Source organism: Cuculus canorus, chromosome 1 (assembly GCF_017976375.1).
Source record: "Cuculus canorus isolate bCucCan1 chromosome 1, bCucCan1.pri, whole genome shotgun sequence".
NCBI lineage: Eukaryota > Metazoa > Chordata > Aves > Cuculiformes > Cuculidae > Cuculus > Cuculus canorus.
In genome coordinates this window covers 156,304,238-156,329,227 of record NC_071401.1, presented here as the reverse complement: position 1 = coordinate 156,329,227, position 24,990 = coordinate 156,304,238, and the positions used below count along the sequence as shown (strand labels likewise).

Below are 24,990 nucleotides of genomic sequence, written 5' to 3'. Positions count from 1 at the left end.
CTCAGAGCTCTCCTCAGAGATCTAATCAAGATGCTGCTGGGGCAGTTCCACATCTCAGAAGAAGGTCTTTACAAAGAGTTGAATTTCTTGCATCATGTCCAGAAGGTGGCGAGACTTGGGTTTGGCCAGATCTCCAGTTGTGAGTTCCACATCTGAGGGCCCTCTACTGAGCGTGCCTTGTCCCCAGTAGTAGTGAGTGCAACCTGGGGGCTGTCAGCTGAAGCATCCTTTCTAATTGTGTCTCGTGTTCAGAATACAGAAATAAGTAGCCTCAAAACTAGGTATCAGCCCAACCAAGTCCTTTAAGGCTTAACGATTTCTTTGTCATGGCGTAACCGAAGGAGTTAATAAAACAATTAACTCTCCCAGTTCCGATTCCTTTCTGCCTTTCCCCAGTGGCCAAAATATGATAGGATTGGCATGGAAACTCTCACATTAAAGGCATGACTTACTGCTCTGAATTCCCCTTTGTGGAAAGTTTAATATAACTACATATTTCAGGTCTTCATATAATGCCTATCTATTTGCTGCAGCTGTTCTGCAATAACTTTTGTTTCTTGGAGAAAAAAATGCATATATACTCACTGAGGAAGAGAGAGGGAATAATATACACAAGGGAAAGGGAATAAACATGAGGGAATGAACTGAATTTTAACTGTCTAGATTATTTTTATAGCACCTTCATCTGAAAAATTTTGAAGTGTAACTTAATGAATATATTCTTTTGCTTTTAGAGGATTGTGGCTGATAAACAGGAGAAACGAAATCAGGAACGTCTGAAACGTAGAGAGGAGAGAGAAAGAGAAGAAAGGGAGAAACTAAGGAGGTAGGGATCTATTTTAATTGCATATGCATAATGACCTAATTTAAGTTTAATGGGAAAACTGTGTTGTATTTCATACACATTTTTAAATCTGTAGAATCGCAACAGTCTGCATTCCTGGGAGACTTAGGAGAATTGAAAGTGAATTTAATTTCTTACTCTTAAAACCTGAATCGTTTTCATAGAAAGCCTTTTCGAAACTACAGGTGTCTGCCTATTTGAACAAATGGCCTTTAAATGAGATAATTTTCAGGCCTGTAACTTGTTTTGAGACCTGACAGATCTGAGCTTAACACAGATGAGTTCCTAACATCTGTTAATTTTAGATATTTTCTTTATAATGTTAGAAATTTTCCTAATTGGGTGTGAGCAGTTGAATATATGACTGAGGAAAGTAATTCCCTGTTCTTTGAAATAGTTGCTTCTGGGCCTTGTGGGGCTAGAGTGGAACTGCAGTTCTGCAGTGTCAGCTTCAGAGTTTCACAGTGCAAACTTGCAAAACTGTTGCAGTCTGATAATACTTGCCTGACAAGAAATACAGGAATTCAGACTTGAACTGTAAGCTTTTTCTGTGGAAGGGGTGGAGATAAAAAAATCAGATTAGCTATTCTTTTGTGTTTGTAGTATGATGCACTCAAAAAATAAACTAAAAACCCCAGCAAACTAAAAAATCAGTTGCTAGTAAAATAAGAAATACAGTAACAGTCAACTAGTTTGGTTTATTATTACTAAATTGTGCTTTGTTTGATAAGATTCTGTAACAAAAGTTTTATTTATTCTTTTCCATTTATTTCAGGTCCAGATCCCACAGCAAGCATGCCAAAAGGTATTTAAATCTGCAGACAAGGAATACCTTCTGTGAAGCCAGCCTTTCTCAAGCTGGAGCATTATAAGTTTATCTAGCACTGTTAGTTTAAGATGTCCATCTTTACAGACAAGCCATTCTGTTACATGATCATCTCTGTGCGTCCATACAGTATTTATCACCATGCAAATGAGTTTATACGTGTAGTCTTATCTTGTGGCTACTACAGTACAACTTTTTGTTCCAGATAATGTTTAGAACACAGAGAGTTGCTCTTTCTTCATAGCAGAAGTTTATGGTTTATTCCTTTTGGTGAAAACACATGTTTTTTAAATCCAAAGATGGGTAAGCACTTAACAGGTGACCCATTGATAGGACCCTAAACTGCACAGTTAAAGGGAAAGGGTATAGTCCTGTTTTCTTAGAAAATCGAAATACATAGGTTCTGCCAGATGATCCCTGCCACTGCATCACGAAGTTCTACAACTTTGCCTGATAAAGACAAGGTTTTAAAATTTAAAAAGGTAGATTTTTCCAGATTTTTAATTCTTTTCAGAAGCTGGAATTAGCTATGCTGAAACCACGCGTACAGTCATCAGTTAACCATAAAATTGTCTGCATTAGTCACAGAGGAGTTTGTAGGATATCTGATGTTGCTTTCTCGTCTCTGTTTTCCTGTGATAGGACCATGCAGTAGCTTTGAACACTGCAGACTGTTCTCTGTACAGATTTGCTTATGCTTAGAGTGCATAATATTCAAAGTGTAATATGCTGATAGAGTAGCTTGGTGAGTGTAATGCAACTAAGTTCTTTCTGTTCCTAGATCTAGGTCCCGAGATCGCCGCAGGCATCGGTCTCGCTCAGCCTCCCGGGAACGGAAGAGAAGAACTCGCTCCAAATCCCGTGAGAAACGCCATCGTCACAGGTCTCGCTCTACCAGCCGCAGCCGGAGTCGCAGCCATCATAGAAGCAGACATAGTTCCAGGGAGAGAAGCCGAGAACGCAGCTCTAAAAAGAGGTAAATGTTGGCCTAGAAGTAGGTGACTTTTCCTAGATGCGTGATGAGAATTTTCACACTAAATTAAGTTTACATTTAACACTTGGTAATTTAAACGCATTTTAAGACTGTCTGAGGTCTCAGTTACACTTTTAGCATTTTTATGATTTGATATACAATAGTGATTTTTTATTTTAGTGAAAATAATAGGGTTGTTATTTCTGTATTATTGGTGGAGCAACATAAGGTATTGGTGTCAAGTTGATAATACTATCAGCTTCCTGCATTATACAAAGTGAGACAGTTGATCTCCTTTTGAAGCCAGGAATATATCAGCAGTTGTCCTACTGTCATGCATTTGTTTTTTCCCTTGGGCTCCTGTTCCCAGCACTGGAGCCTATATGCTCTGTACTGTGCCAAATAAAAACAAGTTTAGATGTGCCTGAATATAAACTTGTTGCATTGCATCTGGAGATGTTGCTTTGCAAATAAAGTGTCTCAACCCCTCACTGAAGGATTAGTGCGGAGAGCAGGCTGGGGCTGTTGCTTTTGAATGACGGAATTGCTGTCTGCTCCTGAGGATTTGCTGGCTTATTTTAGATGAGTGAGGTAATTGTGATTTAAAAGAATGTTGGAATTGCACAATGAGACATCTGGTAGGGAGGTCCGCTTATAACCAGAATTCCTGTCTTGTATAGATGAGTCTCTGTGACACAGATTTGAGTGCAGTACAGTGGGCGGGGTGCCCAGACTTAAAACCCTGACAGACTGTTGACTTGCAAGAAGGAAAAAGATCTGGTTTTGAAGTGGCTGCACATGCCAGGTTTATAATTCAAATGATTCTAGTGTTTAAATCACCAAGGAGGGAAAAATGTGTTGAATGTGTTCAAGTATCTCCTGGGCTCTTTGCTCTAAAAATGAGCTTTTTGTCTTCCTAGAATACGTAGGTGACTGTAGTCCCATTGTGCTCTGTAAGAGAGCATAGAAGAGAGGGTTGATCCAAGTCTTTTGTTTCCTTTTTCTTCTTGCAGATGAATAAAACTTAAATGTCCAGCATTGATAGTTGATAATAATTAGTATTGTGTGGTATTGAAAATTCTTCAGTGTGCTTTTCAGTGTCCTAAAGTCAATGTTTCGGGCTCAGTAGTTTTCATCTTGATTGTAGCTTGTTTTCAGTTATGCTGAAGAGCTAACTTCTTCAAGGCATTCACAATGGCAGATTAGCAAATCTTCAAACCTGGAAGTTTTCAGTCTTAAAATAGAATAAAATTAAAATTTAAATTAAAGAATAGTCTTACTAAAAGACTAATAAATAATAACTAAATAATAACTAATAAACTGTAAAATTTAAATTAAAAAATAGTCTTTGAATCACCTCATTTGTTAACTTGGATTAGTTAATGCATACAGCATTTGCTCAAATTGCCTTTATTTCTTCAACTTTTAAGTCCAGCCTTGCAAGACTTAATTTCAGTCATTCAAGGAAAACTATACTGATTGATTGTTCCGGATTCTCATCACAGTTGTTCAATCAAACTCTCCAATATGATGTACACAGTGCAATTGATGCGTTGCCTTCTGTATGTGGGCAGAGAAATATGCAAGAGCAAGGAAGTAGTGTGGACTATTGGTGCTGTCCACATAACAGTAAACCTGTCAGTCTCAATTTCCCAAGGTGAAAAAGCACAAGATGACTTGAAAAAATAGGTCGATGTCCTTTTGCAAGATGCTATCAAAGAATAAGCCTTTCAAGCTTTGTTTTGTGTGAATGAGTTAAAAAATATAACTTACTTCAGGGCACAAGATTTCAACCTTATGGTACTCAGTACTGGAAATATTTCTTCTGATGTTGGTTCCAGCCTGGAAGGAAAGAGGCACACCTGTGTTGGGAGAAACCTTGGTACAAATAGGAGGTTTTGTAACCTTTGCTGGTAACTTGCAGGGAAAAAAATGCTGTGCCATCATTAGCAGCTGATACCTCTTATTTCTCTGAGGTTGAACAAAATTTTTACTCTTAATCTATGTATATTGTGTTTTCAAGAGACTAAAGAATCATTAGATGTGTGACCTTGCTGCACTGGACACAGGGTAGCTATTGGACTTGCAGCTGGCTGTAAACCTCCTTTTTAGAGATGTCCTACTAGCCACTAGAGCTGCTTTTCACATGAGGGAGAAGTCTTTGTTGAATCCCATGCCATTGTTGATGACAGAATCCAAAATAAACCTGAACTTGTAGGCTCAAATGTATTGTATTTCCTTGTCCCTAAGAAATTGTTCTAGTCCAGGGAAGTTCTCATTGCCAAATCTGATTTCTTAACCTTTTTTTTTTTTTTTTGAGGAATTTATTAAAATCCTGATATGAAGTACTTTTATTCAAGCTCATTTTCATTAAGCTCAAAACATTCAGTTGTTCAAAGAATTTTGGCCAAGAATACTTCGGAAAATAAAAAACATGCTCCAGCAAATTAACAACTTTGGGAAGGAGTTGTAGCCTTGTGGCTTTGAATAACCAAATAAACTGAGGTCTGGGAGCACTATGCTTTTGCCAAACTCTTGCTGAAGAGCAGAGTGACACCAGAAGGAACCGAAAGACGGCTGAAAGCTGCAGCAGTGGCAGCCCATGGTGCCATTAATTCTAGGGCCTTAAGAGAAACATGGAGCTGTGGTTGCTAAGTGGGAGCAGTTGCATAGTTTTATTGGAGCCTGAAGTCTTAAGTGTGATTTTCAGACTTGGTTAATGTACTATAAAATACAGTTATTCTAGGCTGTTGAATCCTGCTGTAAAAGCTATCTGTCTGGGTTTTTTCAGTTTTAATCATATCCATTGTGGCTTCAATATGTAAGCGTGCTAGACAGTTAGACTCCTTACTGGAGAAATTCTTGATATGCATCTCCTGGAAGTAATTTTCCCATTTTGTTCTGTATAACAACATAATCACAGGCAAACATATCCTTGGTGGTATTGTTTGCAGCAAACGATGCAGTTCCTTCTTTTCCTGTCTGCCCTTTACAGAAAGTATTTTTCCGAAGCGCTTCTCACATAAAATGAAAAGCTGCCACCTCTCAGATACTTCTGCATTCCAAAAGTAAATGGATATTTATTGTGTGCTGTATCTGAGAAAATTCTAAAATACACATTTGTCAGGAAAAAAGTTTTTGTTAACCTGTATCATATTTGGATATCAGAAAAAAATTCTTCACAGTAAGAGTCATTGGGTACTGGAACAGGCTGCCCAGGGAGGTGGTCGAGTCGCCTTCCCTGGAGGTGTTTAAGTAACAGGTGGATGAAGTGCTTAGGGACATGGTTTAGGGAGTGTTAGGAATGGTTGGACTCGATGATCCAATGGGTCCTTTCCAACCTTGTGATTCTGTGATCATCGTTCACCCTTATGAACAGATGGGTAGATGCATGTATTCTTGTTTATGGATTCTTGTTTCTAATTTATCACTATAAGGAGTGGAGCTCCATACTCTGGGCACAACTGAGCATATGCAAAGTATTTGGCAAGAGTAGCAGGCGTGTCTGAGATAGTGGGATCCCATCTGGTAATAATGGGAACGTGCCTGAGGTAATAGGAACCCTAGGTCTACCCAGGCTTGGATTACTGTCTTATCAAGAGCAGGTCTAAATAAAGTCCTGTTTTTCCTCGGTGTTAGCTGTAAATTCCAAATAACTAAAATGAATCATCTTTTATGTCATTAGAAACAAAATCTGTAATTTGTGCTTCACAGTTCGCAATGAGAAAGTGACTGTTTGCAGTTAGAAGTTGAGATATATAATCAATAGTAAGATCAGTCGTGATAGCAGACCCGTATGTGGGTTAATTGAGTGATGGTTGTGTTGGCGTGCTTGAGCCCACTTGCAGGATTCATGCGACAAGGGCCAGTGCGCTCCCATAGAGAGACTATATGGATAAAGTAGCTGAAGTCGTAAGATGGGGCTTCCTTTCACCTGGCCTTAGATTACTAGATCAGATGTAAATCTTGAGTCTCATTAGACTCATCTGACATAATTTTGTGTCTATTTTAAGATGAGACAAAATCATGCCTGAAGCATCCATTTCTTCTGCTGACTGTTAAGGAAGTCTCGCTGATTAGCTTAGGTGTCTACTCTGCAGACATTTGAAACTGGGTGTTGGGGAAGCACAGGCCCATTTAGTCAAATATCTTACTCCTTGGAAGGTTTGAAACCATAGCTACATCTTGCCCTGCTTTCCTGGATCTGATGAGCTGCTCTAGGATTTCCCCAGACTGCCAAGGCTGCAACTTAGGGGTTTTTTTTTGTCCTCGGACCCAATGCAGGCATCCACAGATCCTATCTTGGAATGAGTATCATGTATTTTAACACTATTCATAGTTGGTGAATGTGACTGTGTGGATGCTGCCTGCGTATCTGGTGAAGCAAGGATTCACTTGATCAGGAAGTAATGCTTTCTGAGCGTTCTAGAGAACCTATGTCTAGTAGAGGTTCTGGTTCTAACAGCTATACCTTGACTTTGAGAAAGGCAGGAATGGTATTTTAGTTCTAAGCCTTCTGGTAGTAATACTGCTTATTAAAGCAATTGTATAAACCTTCACATCAGTATGCTGTGATTCATTAAAGCCAGTCTTCCTTTTTGTCAGCTGATTAGAGATTTCCTGTAGAGAGATAGGACAGCTAGACGAATGTGTCTTGCATTCCCCCAAAATTGCATTGAATGAAAAGCCAAAGCTGTGGATGGCATCGTGTCCTATCTGTCTGCCTGCTCTATAATAGGATTAATTACTAGAATTAGCCTGAGTCAAATCAATTTGGAAGCATTGTTACTTCTGCAGGGGACTTCCAGCACAAAATACTTGTGCTGTAGCTGTAATAACACCAATGGTAACTTCCCTTTGGGATGGAGCTCCTCTTTTTACTTGGCATGTAGTTTGTGAAATAGGAATAATGCCTGTGGATCTTGGTGTTTGCAAATACAAAGTCTTGCAAAACAGCATATTGTAGGGAAAATAATTTTTCCAGCTGTGGAACTAAAGTGAAGGTCACTCCTTGAAGCTTAAAAGGAAGTTAGTGGAGGAGCGTTTTGTAGACTTTAGCTTTAAGCTTGAAGTGATGACAGTAACTTTTTTGACTAAGAAAGTAGTGGCTGGCTTTATAGCATGCTGTTAATATTTTTCTGTGAAGGTATGGATTAGATTCTTTTATGATTGCAGCACATCCTAAAATGAATATATTCAGTGCTCTCTCTGAGGGAGTATAGAGGAGGATGTCTAATCTGTTTTTTTTTTTTTCCAATGCACGCAGCTCATTTAAATTAAAACAGTGGATTGTTTAATAGAACTGCTCTTTTATGGCTCCATTGTAAAGGTTGTGGAGATGCCTATTATCGAAGTCAAATGTCTTCAGATAATACCACCCCAGCATTGCAGAGTGACACAAGGGATAATTCTTCTAACAGAACCTAATTGTAGCACAGATTCCAGATTTGTTTTTTGTCATGTAATAGCCTCATTCCGGAATTACAGGAGTTAATCTCCTCCTGCTATTAAGGGAACTCCCATTTTTAAACACATTTTTCAAGTTTCTAATTTCATCGTCTGAGTTGGGCTAGACATTCTTCTCAAGCTAGACAGTACAGATGAGAAATACCAATTAAACTTCTGTTAATACAAGCTTAAGGGCAGAGGTTGAAAGTAAGAGTGAAGGACATTGACCTTAAAATGAGCTCTGTGATAAACGTCAATTAAATTCTGCCTCTTTCAATATTTGTCTTTTGAAATTCGAAGTAGGAAAGAGAGAAAAGTAGAACAACTTGTAATGTCTTCTGGTGTACTTGTATTTATATATAACTAAAGTTGGTTGGAAAAAGAAGAAAACTATAAAATTAAAATGATATTTGATTACTACAGATTTGTGACTAACTTGAACTCTCAAATTTACTGCGCTTTTCAGATCCTCAAAAGAAAGATCTTCCAGAGACAAAGAACGTTCAAGAGATCGTGATAGAACATCACGTGATAAAGATAGAAGCTCAAGAGAGAGGTCACCGCGAGATTTCAAAGACAAGAAACGTTCTTATGAAAGTGCAAACGGCCGGTCGGAAGACCCGAGGAGCTCAGAAGAGCGTGAAGCAGGGGAGATATAACTGGCTGTATATTCACCTGATCTCTAGCTTCCTATGGAGTTGCATACTATGGTTTAGTTTACAGTTGTTCAAAGGGACACCAGTGAGAGTTCCAGACACTGATCCAACTAGGGTAGATGTACAGTGTATAAAAATGGTTATAACCAAGTCAGAATTAAACCCCATGAAATAATGATGCCTAAAGCTGGGTCCTGGACTTCCACCGAGTTGTAAAACTTTTCTGAAAGATTTCTCTTTATTCAGGACAACAGTTTTATGTACCAAGATGCAGATCTCAATGTTTTTAATCTCCTTTCCAATACAAGCTAGTGAACAAATTATATTGTACTACTTGCCTTGGGTGCTTTTGAACCTTTATAAATTCTCCAGTTCTGCTCCAGTCAAAACAGCAGCATTGAAAGGTTGTATTTTGAGGGACTTTTTTTGTTTGCTTTTTTTGTAAGAGGGTGGGTGAATGGATATTAACTTTACTCTAAGATTATGTTCCCAGTGATTTTTTTTGTTGTTGTTTGGAACCTAGGAGTTGATCACAGTGGGAGCATTTAGACAGGAATGTGTGCTGGAGAAAGTGGAAATGTCTTTTTACAGTGCCTATTTAGACTTGGAAATTGAACAGCTGTTGCATTACATCTTTTTTATTTCTACTTAAATTTTGAAATCAAAGCCAGTCCCATATCTGTACCATTTGATTGGTATGTGTTCAATATATTTGTTTTTTTTCCATAAGGACTCTTTCTGCTTTTTCTTGTGGGGTGTAAATGGCACATACTTAATTGTATTAAAAACAAACAAAAAAACAGCAACAACAAACAAAAATTAAGAACAAAAAAATAAAAAAAATAAAAAAGGAAACCACATTGTCTAATAACTTGACAAGGATGTACTGGTCACTAGGTGGTTACTTAGCAACAGAGTCATTTAAAAATGGACATTTGCTTATTAAGAATTTTTAGCAGGCACATGTGCTCTAGAAGCAGCAGTCATGACAATAATTCTGACTCTGATCTTCAAAGGCAAAACCACATGGAATCATAATCGTCAGGGCACAACCACTAACTCCTTAATGACTTCAGTTTCAAAAAGCAGTGTTTCATATAGGTGCAAGCTATATTAAAGGGGTTGCTGTCGACTCTGTCACATTGAAAGTGCTTTGGGGTTTATAAATTAAGATATGCCCTATGCTCACTCAGAAGAAATTTGAGGTTGTTAAGTTGTCCTTGAGGCAGCACCACTGAGGTACTCAACAGTGATGCTTTGGACCAGTCTCTGTTACAATTTATTGGCATTTTCAGCAGCTTCTACCAATGCTCTGTGTCTCTCTAGCCCAAGTGCCTTTGTAGGCCCAATAATAATGTGTGTATAATATTGCTATAAATTCACAGTGTTTTTCACAGTGTTTCCCTTGGTGTCTCTTCTGTAGCCTCTTCAGCATGGTCAGAACACGAGTGTTAATTCTAAAACAGTAGAGAATTTAGCAGTGTTTTAGCTAGCAGTGAAAGCTCAAACAGGACCTCTACATTTCAACAAGGACTTGTGTCCAACAGCACATACCCTCCACTTGGAATTCATGTCATTTTAAACTCCTAAATGATGACTAACTACTTCTTGCTTATTTTATTTCCCCATTTGAAATCTGAACTTCAATATCTTCCTGGGAATACTTTATAATTTCCTCTGTGGCCCAGCTGCCTGGTAAATGCCCGTTACCGGTGTTTGTCCTGTGTGAGCAGGCTGTAAAGTGCTTGCTAACATCTGTTGCCTCACCTCTTTTAATGGAATTCTAGTGGTGTGACAAAAGGTGAACAGTCATTTCTAGATGCATCTTGCATAGCAGAATGAGTAGATTGTGAACTCTTTTGGAATACCTTTCTGGAATAAAAATATTCCAGAAATACTAAGGGCCTGTTTCCCCTGCAGTGAGCAACTATAACTTCTGTATTGTAAAAGAGAGGTGGGATGGGAATTTGCATACTGTGACAAAACACTGCTTTAGGCTCCTTACTAGCAAATTCTGGATAAAATGCCATTAAGTTTAATTATGCAAGAATTGTTGAACTTGGGGCTTTCCTTATTTAAGATCTTCATGGGGTGGTGAGCATCATAGTATCCAAGCACCACACCAATGTTAAGCCGAGAGAAGGTAAGTCTTACCTCTGATATCCTGATAAAATAATCTGAACTACTTGTGGGAATAAGTGCCTCATGTCTGAAATGAGGACTGGAGTGCAGTTAAGGAGGGAGTCAAGGTGACTGATGAAATGTGCTTCTGATGCAGGAGATCTGGAGCATTCGTTAGAGAGGGAGACTGCTTTAGTTGTTGTGCCCAAGCGAGGAAGAATCTTCCACCCTTCAATCGGAACTAAGCTACCTGAATTTCCAGGAGGGTGAAACTGAGGTATTCGTCACCTGCGTATTTCCTGCTGGACAGGGGAAGAGTGGTATTGACTGATGTTGATTTCCATGGTCAAAATACTTACAGAAGGGACCTGGGGAAAGTAAATCTCTGTCCTTCTCTGCTGCATCACATAAAAGAGAGATTTGGCACCAACTGAATAGTTGGGGCTTCATTACTTGACATGTTTCATTTCCCAGTCTTCAGTAAACAGTTTGGCAATTGTTAAATCTGGCTTCTGGTCTAGAACCAGATCACAAACACAACGGTGAGATCATTCAGAAAATAAAGCCATTCGATACACTAACCCAAGTCAGATGTATCCTGTAGACGTACAGGATGTACTGGCTTCACATCACACTGAGCATCATCTCTGCACACTGTAGTTGGGACTTCTTCCCACACCAAGCCTGTTTGCCAGGCTTTTCTCCCTTGCTTGTTCAGCCATTGACTCTTACAAAATGGAGATAGCCGGAGGCTAGATCCACAGGAGCTCCGTGGGTGATGCTGTTGTGCAGTAGTCTGCGTAATGATCTGTGCTGCTGCTTTGCTGGGAGTTCTCACAGCTCTGCAGGTCCTTGAGGGGGCCCGAGTGCTTGGGGCCGTTCCTATTCAAAGAAAATATCTTCCCTCTCCTGCAAGGAGGCTTAGTGCAGCCTGGGAGGGCAGTGGAGCTCCTGAGAGGACCTAGGGATGCTGTGGCTGAGCATCTCTGAAATTTTGCTGGTACCGTTGTAGCTCCATGGCAATTTTTATTGGACTGCAGGTGCACAAATAGAGCAACAATAGATCATTTCAGTGTTTGACATGAGCCTGCAAGTGTTACTCCTGTATCTCAGAAAGCTCTTGCTCTGCATTCATTAACCGGGAGAGCATAAAATGGAAACACATTGAGATAGAGGATGGCATGTTACCAGAAATTAGGTCCTCTCCTGAATGTACCTGAGTTGCTTTTCGTACTGGAGCAGGGGCAAACATACAGTGAAACAGTGGTGCTTCCAATCAAAGAGATGCTGGGCCTGGTGCAGAGTTATTCCATTACCCACCATCAGACTTGCCAGGGATGCTGGCAGAGGAGTCTGTTCCTAACTGTCCTCTTGCCTTCTCTCAGGTAGTGAATCCAGGATTAATCTTCCTCATGCTACAGTGAAAATCCTAACCCTGGAGCCCATCTGTTTGTTCAATCTTTCTTGTATCAGCCCTGGCCTTTGAGGAACCCTTTATCCTGCCCCAGGGTCAGCGGGAGAAGGTACGTGAACCAACTCCTCAGCCAATGCAAATCATAGAGTGGTTTGTGTCGGAAGGAAGCTTAAATATCATCGGGTTCCAACCCCCCTGCCATGGGCAGGGACACCTCCCACTGGATCAGGCTGCTCAAAGCCCCATCCAACCTGGCCTTGAACATCTCCAGGGATGGAGCATCCACAGCTTCCCTGGGCAACCTGTGCCAGTGCCTCACCACACTCACAGTAAAAAAATTCTTCGTAATATCTACTCTAAATCTCCCTCCTTTCTTTTGTGAGATTCCTTTAATGGCTGAGTGTGGTAACCTTAAACAGCCTTGGGGCAGGGGTTATCTATTTAGCTGAAGGGATAATGTCAGCAACTTGTCTTGACACACCTGGGGCCAATGCAAGGCAGCTGAAGACATGGGTGGGTACATCTAAACAGGTTTAGCTACAGGATCTTCAGTATCACAAGAAGCTTCTGTGGTGCTGGAGATGACTCGGTGAAACGTGTGTGCCGTCTCCTCCAGGACTGTTGTGAATTTAAGCAGATTGCAATTGCAATCCATGTTAAACAAAAGCATAAATGCAGACTGAGCTACATGGTAGAGGTGATGGCAGTGTGCAGTGTGTTGTACAGCTGTTCTCCATGTTTCAAATTTGTTGTCCTTTGTGCCACACACAGCAGAGGTTGGTTTCTCCTGACGTAGTGGCTTACGAAAAGTCTTCATGAGATCTTCATTCAGTCCAGTATGGTTCCTGCTCTCTGTTATTTTGCTTTGATCCCTTCTTTCCTACTTGCTTCTCAATAAATTTTTGTGCTGCCACTGCTCAAGCAGTTCCTTAATTCTTCTTTTCACTGAGACCTGGAGATCTGACTGTCATTGCAGCCTGCAAAACTGGGAAGCGGCAGACTGCTGGGTAGGGGTTGTGGCAGCAGCTGGAAATACTGGGGAAGAGAGGAAGAAATCCTTGTTTCTACCACAGGCTCTCCTCTTTATCCCTTCTTTCCCATCGGCAGGCAATTAGAAATTCTCTTATGACTTGTTTCTCCTGGCTCTGGTTTTTCATCTCCTGTTGCTGGAGTAACCACAGTCCCAAACTGCTTCCCAGGCTTTTGGTAGTGTTGTGCAGAGCACTGAAGGCAAGCAGTGTCCTAGGAGATTTACCAGCAGGGAGTTGGGATTAGCTAGTAACAAAGCAGGGCTGGCCACAGGCAAAGTTGAAGAGGCCTGGTGGACGGCAGGAACTGTGCCGCCCTTTCCTGGGCTGAAATGATCTGGCAGATGCTGACTATAGTAAAGAATTGATGGTGACGCTCAGTGAGGAGCACAAAGGTTAGAAGTTGTTCCATGTGCTGGCTCCGAGGAGCTGCAGGCTTTCACAGCATAAACAGTCAGGCCCCAGCAGCATCAAAGACCTGCTTCAGCCTCTGCGTATCCATCGCTAGAAGGTGAAAACTGAGTGGGGACTCTGCATCAACCTACTGTAACTTATTAAAATGCTGCCATGTCCTAAGCTCAGACTGGTTTGCAACCCGGCAAGGGCAGTAAAGAACTGATTTCCAACAGGTGAGGTCATCTGCTGCCTTGATGGAGGGTGGGACCATAATCCAGGTGTCAGCTCCAACATTTCACGGCCATTGTCTTCCTTGTCTTAAATATCTGCTTCTGCTTGTAATCCTGTGCAAAGCTCTGCTCGCGGCTTGTGTTAAGAGGCAGTCTCAGCGTGATGCTGGAATCAGCCAGTTCTTCCTGAGGGCGGTGGTTGGTGGCTGCTAGGTGTCCTTGGAGGACAGCCTGGGAGGGCTGGATGGAGACGAGCAGCACCACAAGCACATCCCTGATTTGTCTGCTCCCATGTGGTTGTGCAGGGGTAGGTGAAGCACCACGTTGCTGCCTGTGAGAGAGACACCACAGCAGTGCTTCCTCCTAGGAAAATGTTTCCAGAAACATCCAAAGCAGAAGCCTGGGCTCTCCAAGGCAAGCAGAAAAAGTATTCTTGGAGTACAACGGAGCTGACATTTCTACTGTCCACTGAGCAAGCAAATTATTTGGTCTAGGATGCTGCTGGCTCATACCAGGAAAAAAATCCAGTCCTGTGCGTCTTAGGTTTGATTGATACCGACTGTGTGCAAGCTGAGCAGGATAACCGTGCTCTCAACCAGCTCCATTGCTTAAGCCAGAAGCACTCTGGTATGGCAGATGAGGTTAACTGAGCCTCAGTGATATTCTAACTACAAATATGTATTAACTCAGTATTTGCTTTAGCAAAGGTAAATATAAAAAAGCATCTCCTCTAACATCACCTCTCCCTAAAGCAGGATGTTGTAGAGAAAGGAAAAATGAAGATTTTACAGTGTTGGAAACTGAGAAGGTTAGAATAGGTTTAGGGCCTTTTCTGGTTTGGTTTGAGTCAAGCCTGTGCTTTTATGAGACCCCTGAGCAGCACCCCTGACAGGCATTGGAATTCTGTGGCTGTTCCATTCTTCCATTGGCTCCTGATGCCAACTCAGACATTACAATTCACGTGTCTTAGCTCTTTTATAGGCAGCAATACTTTCTCATCAAGCATCGTTACAAGCTTATTGGTCACTCCTGTTTAACCAAGAAGGTGACCTGAAAGTCTAACAGGGCTTTTCTACACCCACAGCTCTGCAGCAAAGGAGCTCATGCAGCCCTTTATTTCAATCGCCAATAACACAAATATCCTTCCAGCAGGAAGAATGAGTGCAAGGGAGGACTTTCCTCTGAGGCCTGCTAGAAGGATTTCGTAGAATCTTCCCTAAATAACTCTGCAAGGTCTCTATCCCCCTCTCTGGGCACCCCTGGGATATCTGAGATGACCTCTCTCCCTTACTGACCTCAATGATCCCTTCTATTCCCCATGTTCCAGGAAGGGCCAGGAAGGCTGCTGGGCTCAGACTCTCCAGCAAGAAAATTATTAGGCTTAAATGCCTCGACAGCTGAGTTAACTACTTCTGTAAAACATTTGCTGTCATTTCAAATTCCCTTGGTATGTTTATAGCCCATGTCTCAGAGTGATTTGGTGGTGCTGTCACACACCACTGGGATCTTTGGTTTCATCCCTACATTGATTTCTCTTTGCACAGGGTTGCCTTGCAAGTGCGCCTTCCTCTGGGTAAGTTTCTGCTTTGTCACTAGCAGCTGAATTTTCACAAGTTGAATTTCTCTCATCTCTTTGCCTGTGTTCCTTTATTTCCCCAAGGCGGCCACGCTGGAAGCACTGAGTCCACTCAAAGAAGTCAATGAACTGAATTTAAGTACGTAAGTGTTTTACAGTGTTTAGGTGATATTTTTAATCAGGACAGTGTTCACTTGTCTCTACAAGGTCAAGTTTTGCTTGAGGGCGTGCTTGAGGAGCGCTTGGATTTTATTAGCTGAGGGGATAAACTTCCTCCATGAGCTCCCTCTCCTTCCTCTTCCCCTTTCCCTGCATTTTCCATGTGTTTGCACTGTTCTGGTTTAGGTCAGACACAAAGATGACTCTGTGGCACTTGGCTGATTTAATCTGTCATGGGCACTTTTCATACTACCTGTGCTATGTCACAGATTTGTCATCTCACTCAGACCTTCTTGACATCCCCACAGGCTGTGTGAAACACAAGAAGCTTGGTATGAGGCTTTGGTCCCACCCACTCCATGAGAAATCTCTTCCTGCTACCTTTAGGTACGATGTTTCCCTTAGGTTTCTCTTCACAGGATGAAAGTTATTCATAAAATTGCCTACAGTATGTATAGCACCATGTATTCACCGGGTCAATAACTCAAGAGTGTGTTTGATTTGCCTCCCAAGTACTCGAATGTTGTTCTTTTGCAGAGGAACTGTGAGGTAAAAGGAAAGGCAGACATGATCAGGCAGCCAGGCTGCTGGAAAACTGGGAATTCTGCTTAGGTAGCCTCAATCTCAAGATGCTATCTGATCTACGCTCTGTTGGGAAACCTTTCTGCCATCCTTTGACATCTCAGATAAATGAAAAAGGGCCATTTACTGCTACACCACTCACATCCTGCAAATCTTTAAAATTTAACCTGCAACCGCTTTGTAAATGGATCCCCTTCTTTACTGAAGCCTGAGTAGGATTTGTTCTACGTGCTTTGCTTTTGCTACACCTCTCTCTCAATTTCAGGGAGCACAAGAGCCTTAAACTGTCAGCCAATGTTGTCGGCCCCTGCCAGCCCAGGGTGTCTGGGGCAAAGACGTCCTTACAGCCGACCACTGTCACGGCAAATAATGCTTGTAATGTGCACTAAGGCAAGGAAATAAAAGGGGGAAATGATTGGAAGTTTTCAGAGTGTTAACTTTACTTTTACTGTCTTGAAGGGGTTTGAGACTATGAATATTTCTTTTCCAAGTCTTATTCTTTTCTTGCAGTACTCAATGACGCTGTGCAACATGCTTTCCCTTCTCCCCAGTCAGGGTAAAATACTGAATAAAATAAAGCAGCCTGCTCTTTCCTCTGTCTGAGGCAAGAGTTCATCTTCGGGGCTTTGGGAATTCAGCATCCTTTACCAAACAAACGAGATGGGTGAGGAAACTACACCTTGAATGGAGAATTCTGCATTTTTAGCTGTTTATGAAACTGTTGCTTCACATTCAGGTGAAAAGCTTCCCTTCACACGATCCAAGGACCCTGATTACTGCAAGTGTGATGGGTGCCTGGATGGGATCTTGAGGTGGTTTCGGTCCCCGTGACGTATCACCCCCCTCTGCCCCGAAGCTGCTGAAGAGGCCTGCTGCCTTGCTGAGTCGTGAGGTGAAGGGGAGCGAGATGAGGTCTGGTGGCCACTCCACCTCAGCAGCCACATCAAAGCCCACGTGTGCAGCAAGGATGAGTCAGGGAGCATGAGGTAGTCATCATGTCTCTGCCACTCGTTTGCCTATCAGGATGACCAAACTGGCCCCTGGTCACCCCCTTGCGCATATCAAGGCAGGTATGCGGAGTTACACCACAGCCACAGAACAAAGAATCAGAGGTGATCCTGAAAACAGAAGTATTAATCAGATTTATGAATAGAAACCAGTGTAAGTTGTACTTGGATTATTTATGGATGTCGAAACTGTGAGTTTTGTGTGTTGGAAATGGCTGGATGTATAACCCTGGAGTTTTGGGGATCCCTACACTGTGGTGGAGGTCACAGCCGCAGGGGGGCCAAAGCAACCCACTGTGTCCCTTACCAGCAGCGCCACTGGCCAAAGGTAAAGAAGATAAGGAGCTGGGCTGATTGATAGCCCAGATGTTATCACTCCAGAAGGGACTACAAGAGGATAAGAGGAGCAAGTCACAATTGGATCTCCCTCTCAGCTGGTCTGAGACTCCCACCGACGTCAATGTAACATTATGGATCCAATCCCTCCGAGCACCGGAGCGTGTGCAAAAACTTCCCCTGCAGCAACCTCATGGACACATCTACAAAGACTTCATCACTGAACTCCAGACAGGTCGTACAGTCCCTCACAAACCCTTATAGGATATTATTGGTCTAGACTTAAGCTTATACTCTTGAGTTAGGATTGTAACATTACAGGCAATAAACTAAATGTTTAAGTGCCGTTCTGGGTCCTATGCTGTCTCCCCCCACCGAGTACCATCCTCCACACACTCTAACAAGATACCAGTCCTGCGCATCACGCGTGCCTTTTCTGTGCTACAAATGAGAGGACGCATCTGCTTTCTTCTGTGTTTATTGCATCGCACTGAAGCAAAATGCCATGTAGTAATTTGCAGTGATTAGCTGATGATTTCACCACATCTAAGGAATACAAGGAAAAGCAATTAAATAATTTGGGACTTGGTTACCACTGAAGGATGGCTCGGGCCACGCGACAGGACAGGGTGAGGGCAGTGCCACAGAAATGCCACTCTGAGCTGAGCCCACCACACGGCTCACTCGGTGGGGCAGAAGCCTCTCCCAGCTGCACACATTTTGAGTAGCACAGGAGCTAGTGAGCTCAGTAACATTGCCCTCTCCTGAGTACGTGGTCAAAGTAAGTTGCTGGGAGTAGCACCCTGCAATCCGTGCTTTAGAGATGTTCATCCTTGCCTACAGGGACCCAGTGGTGACCACATTCAACGTTGCCATCCCTTGCACTGAAAGCTGCTCTGAGAAACCTCTCCCCTGGTTGGGGAACTCCGCTGGCTCACGTAGGACAAGACTTTCCCCATGGCTTTTTCAGACATTAGTCTTTCCCATGGTTTTAGTTCAAAGATAAAACAACGCCCATGCCTCTTCAGTAGTGACCACTACAAAGTCCCTAGAGATGCTTCAAAATGATCTCCTGCTTGGCATTCACAAGGATGGAGAGGTGTAAGCTGAGACAAAGAGCTGCTGGTGCTTCACTGGGCTGGTGCTGCTGAAAGGAGCAACAATTTCCTTTCAGGAATAACAAGCTTAAAGTCATCATTTTAAAATGTAGTCTTCAAGACTGTGGCTAAAGGAAGCCACCTGGAGCACTGAAGCTGCAAAGCACCTCAGGATTTGTTGGTTGGCTTTGATGTATCTGCAGGTTTCATTTAACCGTAGAAACTCAGTTTGCTAAGGAAATTATTGACATTAATATCTATAGTATAGAAGCCTTTTTCTTGCTTTTATTTTATTATTTTTTTACTTCTTCACTCTCCCAGCTGTGGCTGGAGGCCCAAAAGCAGCAAATCAGTGCTGGTGAGACGTTTGAAGACCCTGGAGGCTGCGCATCCTCACCAACCCACCTCCTTGTAGACATTGTTCAGGTGAGTGCAGATTTCATTGGTCACCTTCTCAAAGGAAGCTTTGCAGTCTCCACCAAATTTCTCCTCCATCAGTTGCAAGATAATATCACAGATAATCTAAGAAATAAGAAGGGAAGAAACAACCAGTGTGAACTTTCCTACACATTAGAGGCATAAGAACAAAATATATACTTTAGCTGGGACTCTTGAAGGGCAGAAAGGTGGTACAAGAACAATTCAGCAGCATATAGCATGCAGAGCTCGTAATAGGCCATGGAAAAATGAGGTGCATTACAGAATTAACAAAAAAATGCAGTCACTAATGTTATTTTTTTTTTTTATCTATACTGTATTTGGTTAATGTTGGCTGCATCCGTCACTTAAAGAAGGCTGTACAGGACCAGTTCACTTGGTCCATCTACCGCAATCTTTTTCCCAGCAGTGGACTGCCCCAAATGTTTAGAGGCCATGAGGAACTCCTTGTTGAACACCTATGGAATACATAGCTTGGGGAGTAAGTTTCTTCCTAGCCTTTCCTGCTCATTAGCTGTCCTGCATTCTGTAGCAAGGAAGGCTTGTTTGTCTTTACAGCCGCTAGGTAGGTGGTACACTAGGAAATGTCAGCTCCCTTTCTGTGCAGTATTTATTATTTTGTATCCCTGAAAAAGACTTCTCAGGATCTCTCCAGGCAGAAATCCTCACTTATATTCCCACTTAATGAAAACTGAGACCCTGCTTTGGAAATCACCTTCTTGGGCCCTGAGTGAAGGTGCTTCTTTTTGCATTTTGTGCTGTGTAAGGCAAACAAAATAATTATCAATACACTCTGCCAGTGAACTTAGGTGGACTTGGGCAAGTCATTTGATCCTGTATTTATTTTCTGTGTTTGTTTAGTGAAGGCAATGCTGTTGCCATTGTCGCTCAATAAATGCTGGTTTAGTTGTCCTAGAAAAACTCGGTTCCTGTTACTAGAGAAAAATTGGCATTGTGGACTGAAGTCCAGTGTAAGGTTTTTTTCCACATCCTGTTATTGAATGACAAGCATGTGGGAATCCTGTTGCACTGAGAAAACCTACTATAACTTGTGAGCAGCTCTGCAGCTCCCACCTGAACAGACCTGACAGCATTGCATCAGCTGCTCAACCATTTTCTTCCCAACAGATGCCAGACTTCCCATTCCTGCTATCTTCCACCATCAACTCTCTCAGCTTCCTCCATCTCCACTCCCTGAAGCATATATATACATATATATATATATATATAAAATATATATATTAACATAGACAAAGCTGGTTTTGCTCAGTTCCACCCCTCCAAGGGGAAGACATCCTCCCATCACAATCACAGCCGCTGGGAAGATGGTTGCTAGCTCACCCTAAAGTTTTTCGGGTCGATCTTCAGCTGAGTTGCGTGTTTCTTGCCAAGTGGGTTCACTATCCCAAGGAAAGCCTCAGAGTTGTCCAGGTGTTGCACCATGTCATTGATGGCAGTGAAAACCCTCTTGCCGTGGCCTCTGATCTGATCCGACTGTTTCATCTCTTCAGCAGAGTCCATGCCTTTGAAGTGTGTGAAGTAGGATTTAGTGTCTGGGTGCTCGGTAAACATCCTGTTGAGAAACGAGAGATGTCCTAATTTGTGGCCCGAGGCATCAATGCAGATATGACTTCACGTTCCAGGCCTTGTCTTACGCATTTATTGCTTTTTTCCCTTCTCTTTATTACAACAGACACCCCTTTCCCCTGCAATTCTTGGTTCTCCTTTGCCATTCCCATCTGTGCACAGCCCCTGTGCCCACAGCAGCCTGTCCCCTCCCTTGTGTCTCCCCAGGGAACTCCCCTTTGCTCGCTTCGCTTAGACTGAATTTATTCTTAGAATCATACAATCATAGAATGGTTTGGGTTGGAAGATAATCCAGTTCCTGTCCCGCTGCCATGAGCAGGAACACTTTCTACTAGATCCAGTTGCTCATAGCCTTATCCAACCTGGTCTTGAAGACCTCCATGGATGGGGCACCTACATCTTCTCTGCAGAACCTGTGCCAGTGTTTCACCACCCTCACAGGAAAAAATTCTTCCTAATATCTAATCTAAATCTGCCCTCTTTCAGCCTAAAGCTGTTATCCCTCAACCTATCACTGCACTGTCTGGTAGACAGCCCTTCCCCATAGTTCCTTTAGCCCCCCTTTAAGTACTGGAAGGCTGCTATAAGGTCCTCCTGGAACCGTCTCTTCTTCAGGCTGAATAAGTCCAACTCTCTCAGCCTGTCTTCATATCGGAGGTTCTTCAGCCCTCTGATCATCTTCATGGCCTCGTCTGGAGTCACTCTAACAGATCCGTGTCCTTTGTGTGCTGAGGACTCCAGAACGGTTGCAGCCTTCCAGGTGAGGTCTCATGAGAGCAGAGCAGAGGGGCAGAATCACCTCCCTGCTTCTAGACAAAATTTTTCCCCAGTATTGACTCAGTGTTAGGTGGAGATAGAATCTACAGAGAAGTGAGATCACATTCATGTGGGATGAGTGTGACAGCATGACATTCCTAAAGATGTTCTGGACAACTGATATGCCCACTGTGTTCTTCTTCGGTGTTTCATGGAGAAAACCCTACTATTGGTTTTGTTAATTAACAACTTCCTAGAGTCCATCCCAAAGCTTCCTTACTGCCTGTGGCAGATTGTTTAAGCACCAGACACTGCTCATTTTGTTTATTGAAAGTAACACAATTCAATGCCACTTCTAAAGGGATTTCCTTTTATAATACAGCAATTACAGTCATCTTGGTCAAGCTCTTAAAAGTTTACTCCATTGGGTAAACCAGTTATCCATCTGAAGTAGCAACAGAAATTTCCAAACTGCATTTCACAGTGACAGAAGGGCTGAGCTTGAAGGAACCTCTAGAGGTCGTCTGGTCCAACCTTCACAGTCAAGCCAGTTGCCCAGGACCATGTCCAAATAGCTTTTGAATATCTCCATAGGCAAAGACCTTACAACCTCTCTGGGCAACCTGTGCCAGTGCTCCATCACCCTCACAGTGAAAAAAAATGTCTCCTGATGTTGAGAGGGTACCTCTTGACTTTCAGCTTGTGCCCATTGCCTCTGGTCCTGTCACAGGGCACCACTGAGAAGAAACTGCCTCTGCCTTCTTTGCACCCTCCCTTCAAGTTTTTATACACATGGATAAGATCCTCCTGAGCCTTCTCATCTCCAGGTTGTACAGTCCCAGTTCTATCTGCCTTTTCTCATAGGAGAGATGTTCCCATCTCTGCATCACCTTTGTGGCCCTTTGTTGTACTCTTTCCAGTATGTCGATGTTGGTCTTGCACTGAGGAGCCTAGATTTTCTCTAAAGGCAGGGTTCAGACTGTAGGACACCAAGGCAAAACTTTCTGGAGTAAATTACCCCAGCAAGCCAAGCCACTGGATGTCGCTAGCATTTTACAGCTGTATTTCTGACCGTAACTGTCCTCAGCTTGTGTAGACTACAGAAGGAAAGAGCAGGGCATAAACCTTTTTGAGGCTGATCCAGGTACAAGATGTGATATACGATAAAGCCAGAGGGGTTGGTAAAGTGTTGATAACCAGAAATTGTGTTTGAACTTATCAGTGTGTATGGGGGTGATGTAAATTCCAGCTGAGAGAGGGATATGTGAAAGCTGAATAGAAGAAAATTTCTTTCTTATGGAAGAAGAGAGGAAAACAGAGGAAAGCCCGCAGGAAGGGTACAATTCAATGAAGCAGATGGTCTCTGGACTGGAAAGTTTGAAGTAGAATGAGAAGAGAAATATTGAGGACATGCAAGTTAAAAATTCATTAAAGTTGTTTAGAGTTAAAGGGGAAGAGGGAAATAGAGCCCTTGTTTTGTTCCCATTCTCTTTAATACCACACTTTCTTTTCTCTACCTTAAAAGAGTGAAGAAATTCTTCTTTTCTTTTCTCCATTTCCACCCCACCCCCGCTCCTTTCGTTGTGTGGACCACTCCTTTTTCCTGTCTCCTCCCTGTGATGGGATAAACCACAGCAAATCAAAGGTGGTTTCGAGGATTGTGCGAAATACATCAAGACTTGCCCCTAGGTAGTAATTCCATCCTTCTTGCTGTTCCTTCCTCCTTCAATCCTGTAGGGTAGCAGCAGGATGGACTCTTTCCTTACCTGACCAGCACGGTTGTCCCGTTGTCCTCAGCATCCACATATATCTTCTCCCATGCACCGCGGGCACTTTGCACCTCTGCTTCAGAGAACATGATGGATGAGACGTTGGCAATGAAGGGAGCAGCAGGAGAGAAGGACAAGGAGGTCCTAGCAGGGCAGTTCTGCTCCAGTCCTCTCCTTGGGGGTCTCTAAATACTACCCCGGGGATTTAAGAGGTCTTGAATGGACCCTTTGTCTCCGTTCCCCTCTGTCACATTTCTGCAGGCTTTAGGGCTGCCTAATCACTTCTAATCAGGAAAGAAACCAACCACATGAGGAGGGAAGACTAGCACTTTCACCATGGCATCAGATGCCAGGGCAAAGATCTCACTGTCTGAAGAGAGAAGGGAAAAAGGGGGTTTTCAGCAGGGAAGAAGATCGGCTTTCCTCCCCTCTCACCCCTGCCAAGGCCAATGGATGGCGGCTCTTTCCCAAGGGTGATCCTTGCCCAAGCACTAATTTTCCTGGTCTGCTCTCAAGAGCACTGCTGTGCTGTGGGCATTGTGGTGCCCTGCCATCCCCTCCTCCCAGCACTTCTTGGTCCTTCAGTCTAAAGATCCTGTTTCCAGCTTCTGCAGCTCTGTCCCATCTTGCTTTTGTGCCACGGTCACTGCTTTCCTCACAGCCCTCTGGTTTGTCAGGGGCTTAGCCCACGGCTGCTCCCAGCCTTGGTACCACGCGGGTGGGAGGCATCGCCAGCCCAAAATGACCCCACTGCGGGGATGATGATGGCACTGTGGGCATAACATCCCTGGCCACAGTGCCCTGGCAAGCCATGTCATTTTAATGCAGGAGATAAATGGGTGCAGACCACACAGGTTGGAAGCATAAACCTGTTGCTACCTTAATTGTCCTGTCATATCCCTAAGCTCTACCTGCATGGGAAATAGAAAGAGATAAGGGGCAGGAGAAGGGCCAGTGTGGAGCTACAGACGGTGCATTCGGGCCCATTGTTGTCATGGTCTCTTGGAACCGGAGGCAAAAGTAATCTCAGATTATCCACTCGTCGCCTGGGCTTAACCTCTGGTAGGAATGTTCTGGTTAAGTCCAGGGCACGCACATGAAACAAGGGCTAAGTGGCTTGAGGAACGGCTGCTGCTGGGTGCTGAGTGCAGACAAAACCTCATATTGTTTGTGACAGTTTAGAGGAGGGAAGAAACAGGTGCAAAGTAGAAATGCGCAACATGGCAAGAAATAAAACAGCCCAATACCCTGGGGCAGGAAGAAAGTGGGGATTGCAGACTCATAGAGAATGATGGGTCTTGGTGGGGTTGTGTCCCACTGTCGCCAAGGGTTGCCTCAAATGACTTCAGTGAAACTACACCCTCTTCCCTCTCTTTCCTTTTCACCACAGCAAACAAAGCAGTCTAACAGAAAACTGCACAGCCTTCTGCTTTCTCATCCCAAAATCCTCAGAAAAATGTCCCAGGTTTCAGGGAAGCCCCGGAAGGGGTGTGGGGAATGTGGGAGAAACTCTGGCTGGGACCACTGCCTCTTTAAAGGCAAACACAAACAAAGCAGGGAAACTCCAGTCCACCAAGCCCAGCCACCAGCACAGGGATGCAGAGGAAGGAGCGAGGATAGCACTGCAGGAGTTGGCAGTTCCTTGGGAGCCAAAACTGCCTGGGAGGAGATTGGTGGGGAAAGCAGCCAAGTTTTTAGCTGAGAGCAGAACGTACATAAAGTGGTTGTCATGGGTGACCTCGGAAAG

The 24,990-nt window shown here is 43.2% G+C and overlaps 2 protein-coding genes across 6 annotated transcripts in view; one reads left to right on the top strand and one right to left on the bottom strand.

The window, feature by feature from the left end:
• The window catches only part of LUC7L2 (LUC7 like 2, pre-mRNA splicing factor), a 42,174-nt gene extending 23,750 nt beyond the window's left edge, over nucleotides 1-18,424 (top strand). For 3 of the 5 annotated variants that reach the window (XM_054058795.1, XM_054058806.1, XM_054058789.1), the window contains 4 exons: nucleotides 735-826; nucleotides 1,620-1,649; nucleotides 2,452-2,646; nucleotides 8,558-18,424. In XM_054058795.1, coding sequence (XP_053914770.1) covers nucleotides 735-826; nucleotides 1,620-1,649; nucleotides 2,452-2,646; nucleotides 8,558-8,750 — 510 coding nt within the window. In that variant the 3' untranslated portion in view covers nucleotides 8,751-18,424. Of the gene's footprint in view, nucleotides 1-5; nucleotides 140-734; nucleotides 827-1,619; nucleotides 1,650-2,451; nucleotides 2,651-8,557 lie in introns of those variants that run through there. The other 2 variants (XR_008448533.1, XM_054058814.1) reach the window with 2 other exon arrangements.
• Nucleotides 18,425-18,573: 149 nt separating this feature from the next.
• On the bottom strand, nucleotides 18,574-23,424 carry LOC104055475 (cytoglobin-1). Its single transcript, XM_009556599.2, has 3 exons — nucleotides 23,241-23,424; nucleotides 20,473-20,704; nucleotides 18,574-19,215 (listed from the first exon to the last, which is right to left on the bottom strand). The coding sequence occupies exons 1-3, from the start codon at nucleotides 23,330-23,332 to the stop codon at nucleotides 19,087-19,089; spliced, it is 453 nt and encodes a 150-aa protein (XP_009554894.1). The 5' UTR covers nucleotides 23,333-23,424; the 3' UTR covers nucleotides 18,574-19,086.
• Nucleotides 23,425-24,990: the final 1,566 nt, after the last annotated feature.

Coding starts and splice junctions, on each gene's coding strand:
- LOC104055475 (XM_009556599.2), bottom strand. CDS start 23,332: ATGTTCTCTGAAGCAGAGGTGCAAAGTGCCCGCGGTGCATGGGAGAAG. Junction 20,705..23,240: donor GGGACAACCGTGCTGGTCAG/GTAAGGAAAGAG, acceptor GTTTCTCAACAG/GATGTTTACCGAGCACCCAG. Junction 19,216..20,472: donor TCGACCCGAAAAACTTTAGG/GTGAGCTAGCAA, acceptor CTTATTTCTTAG/ATTATCTGTGATATTATCTT.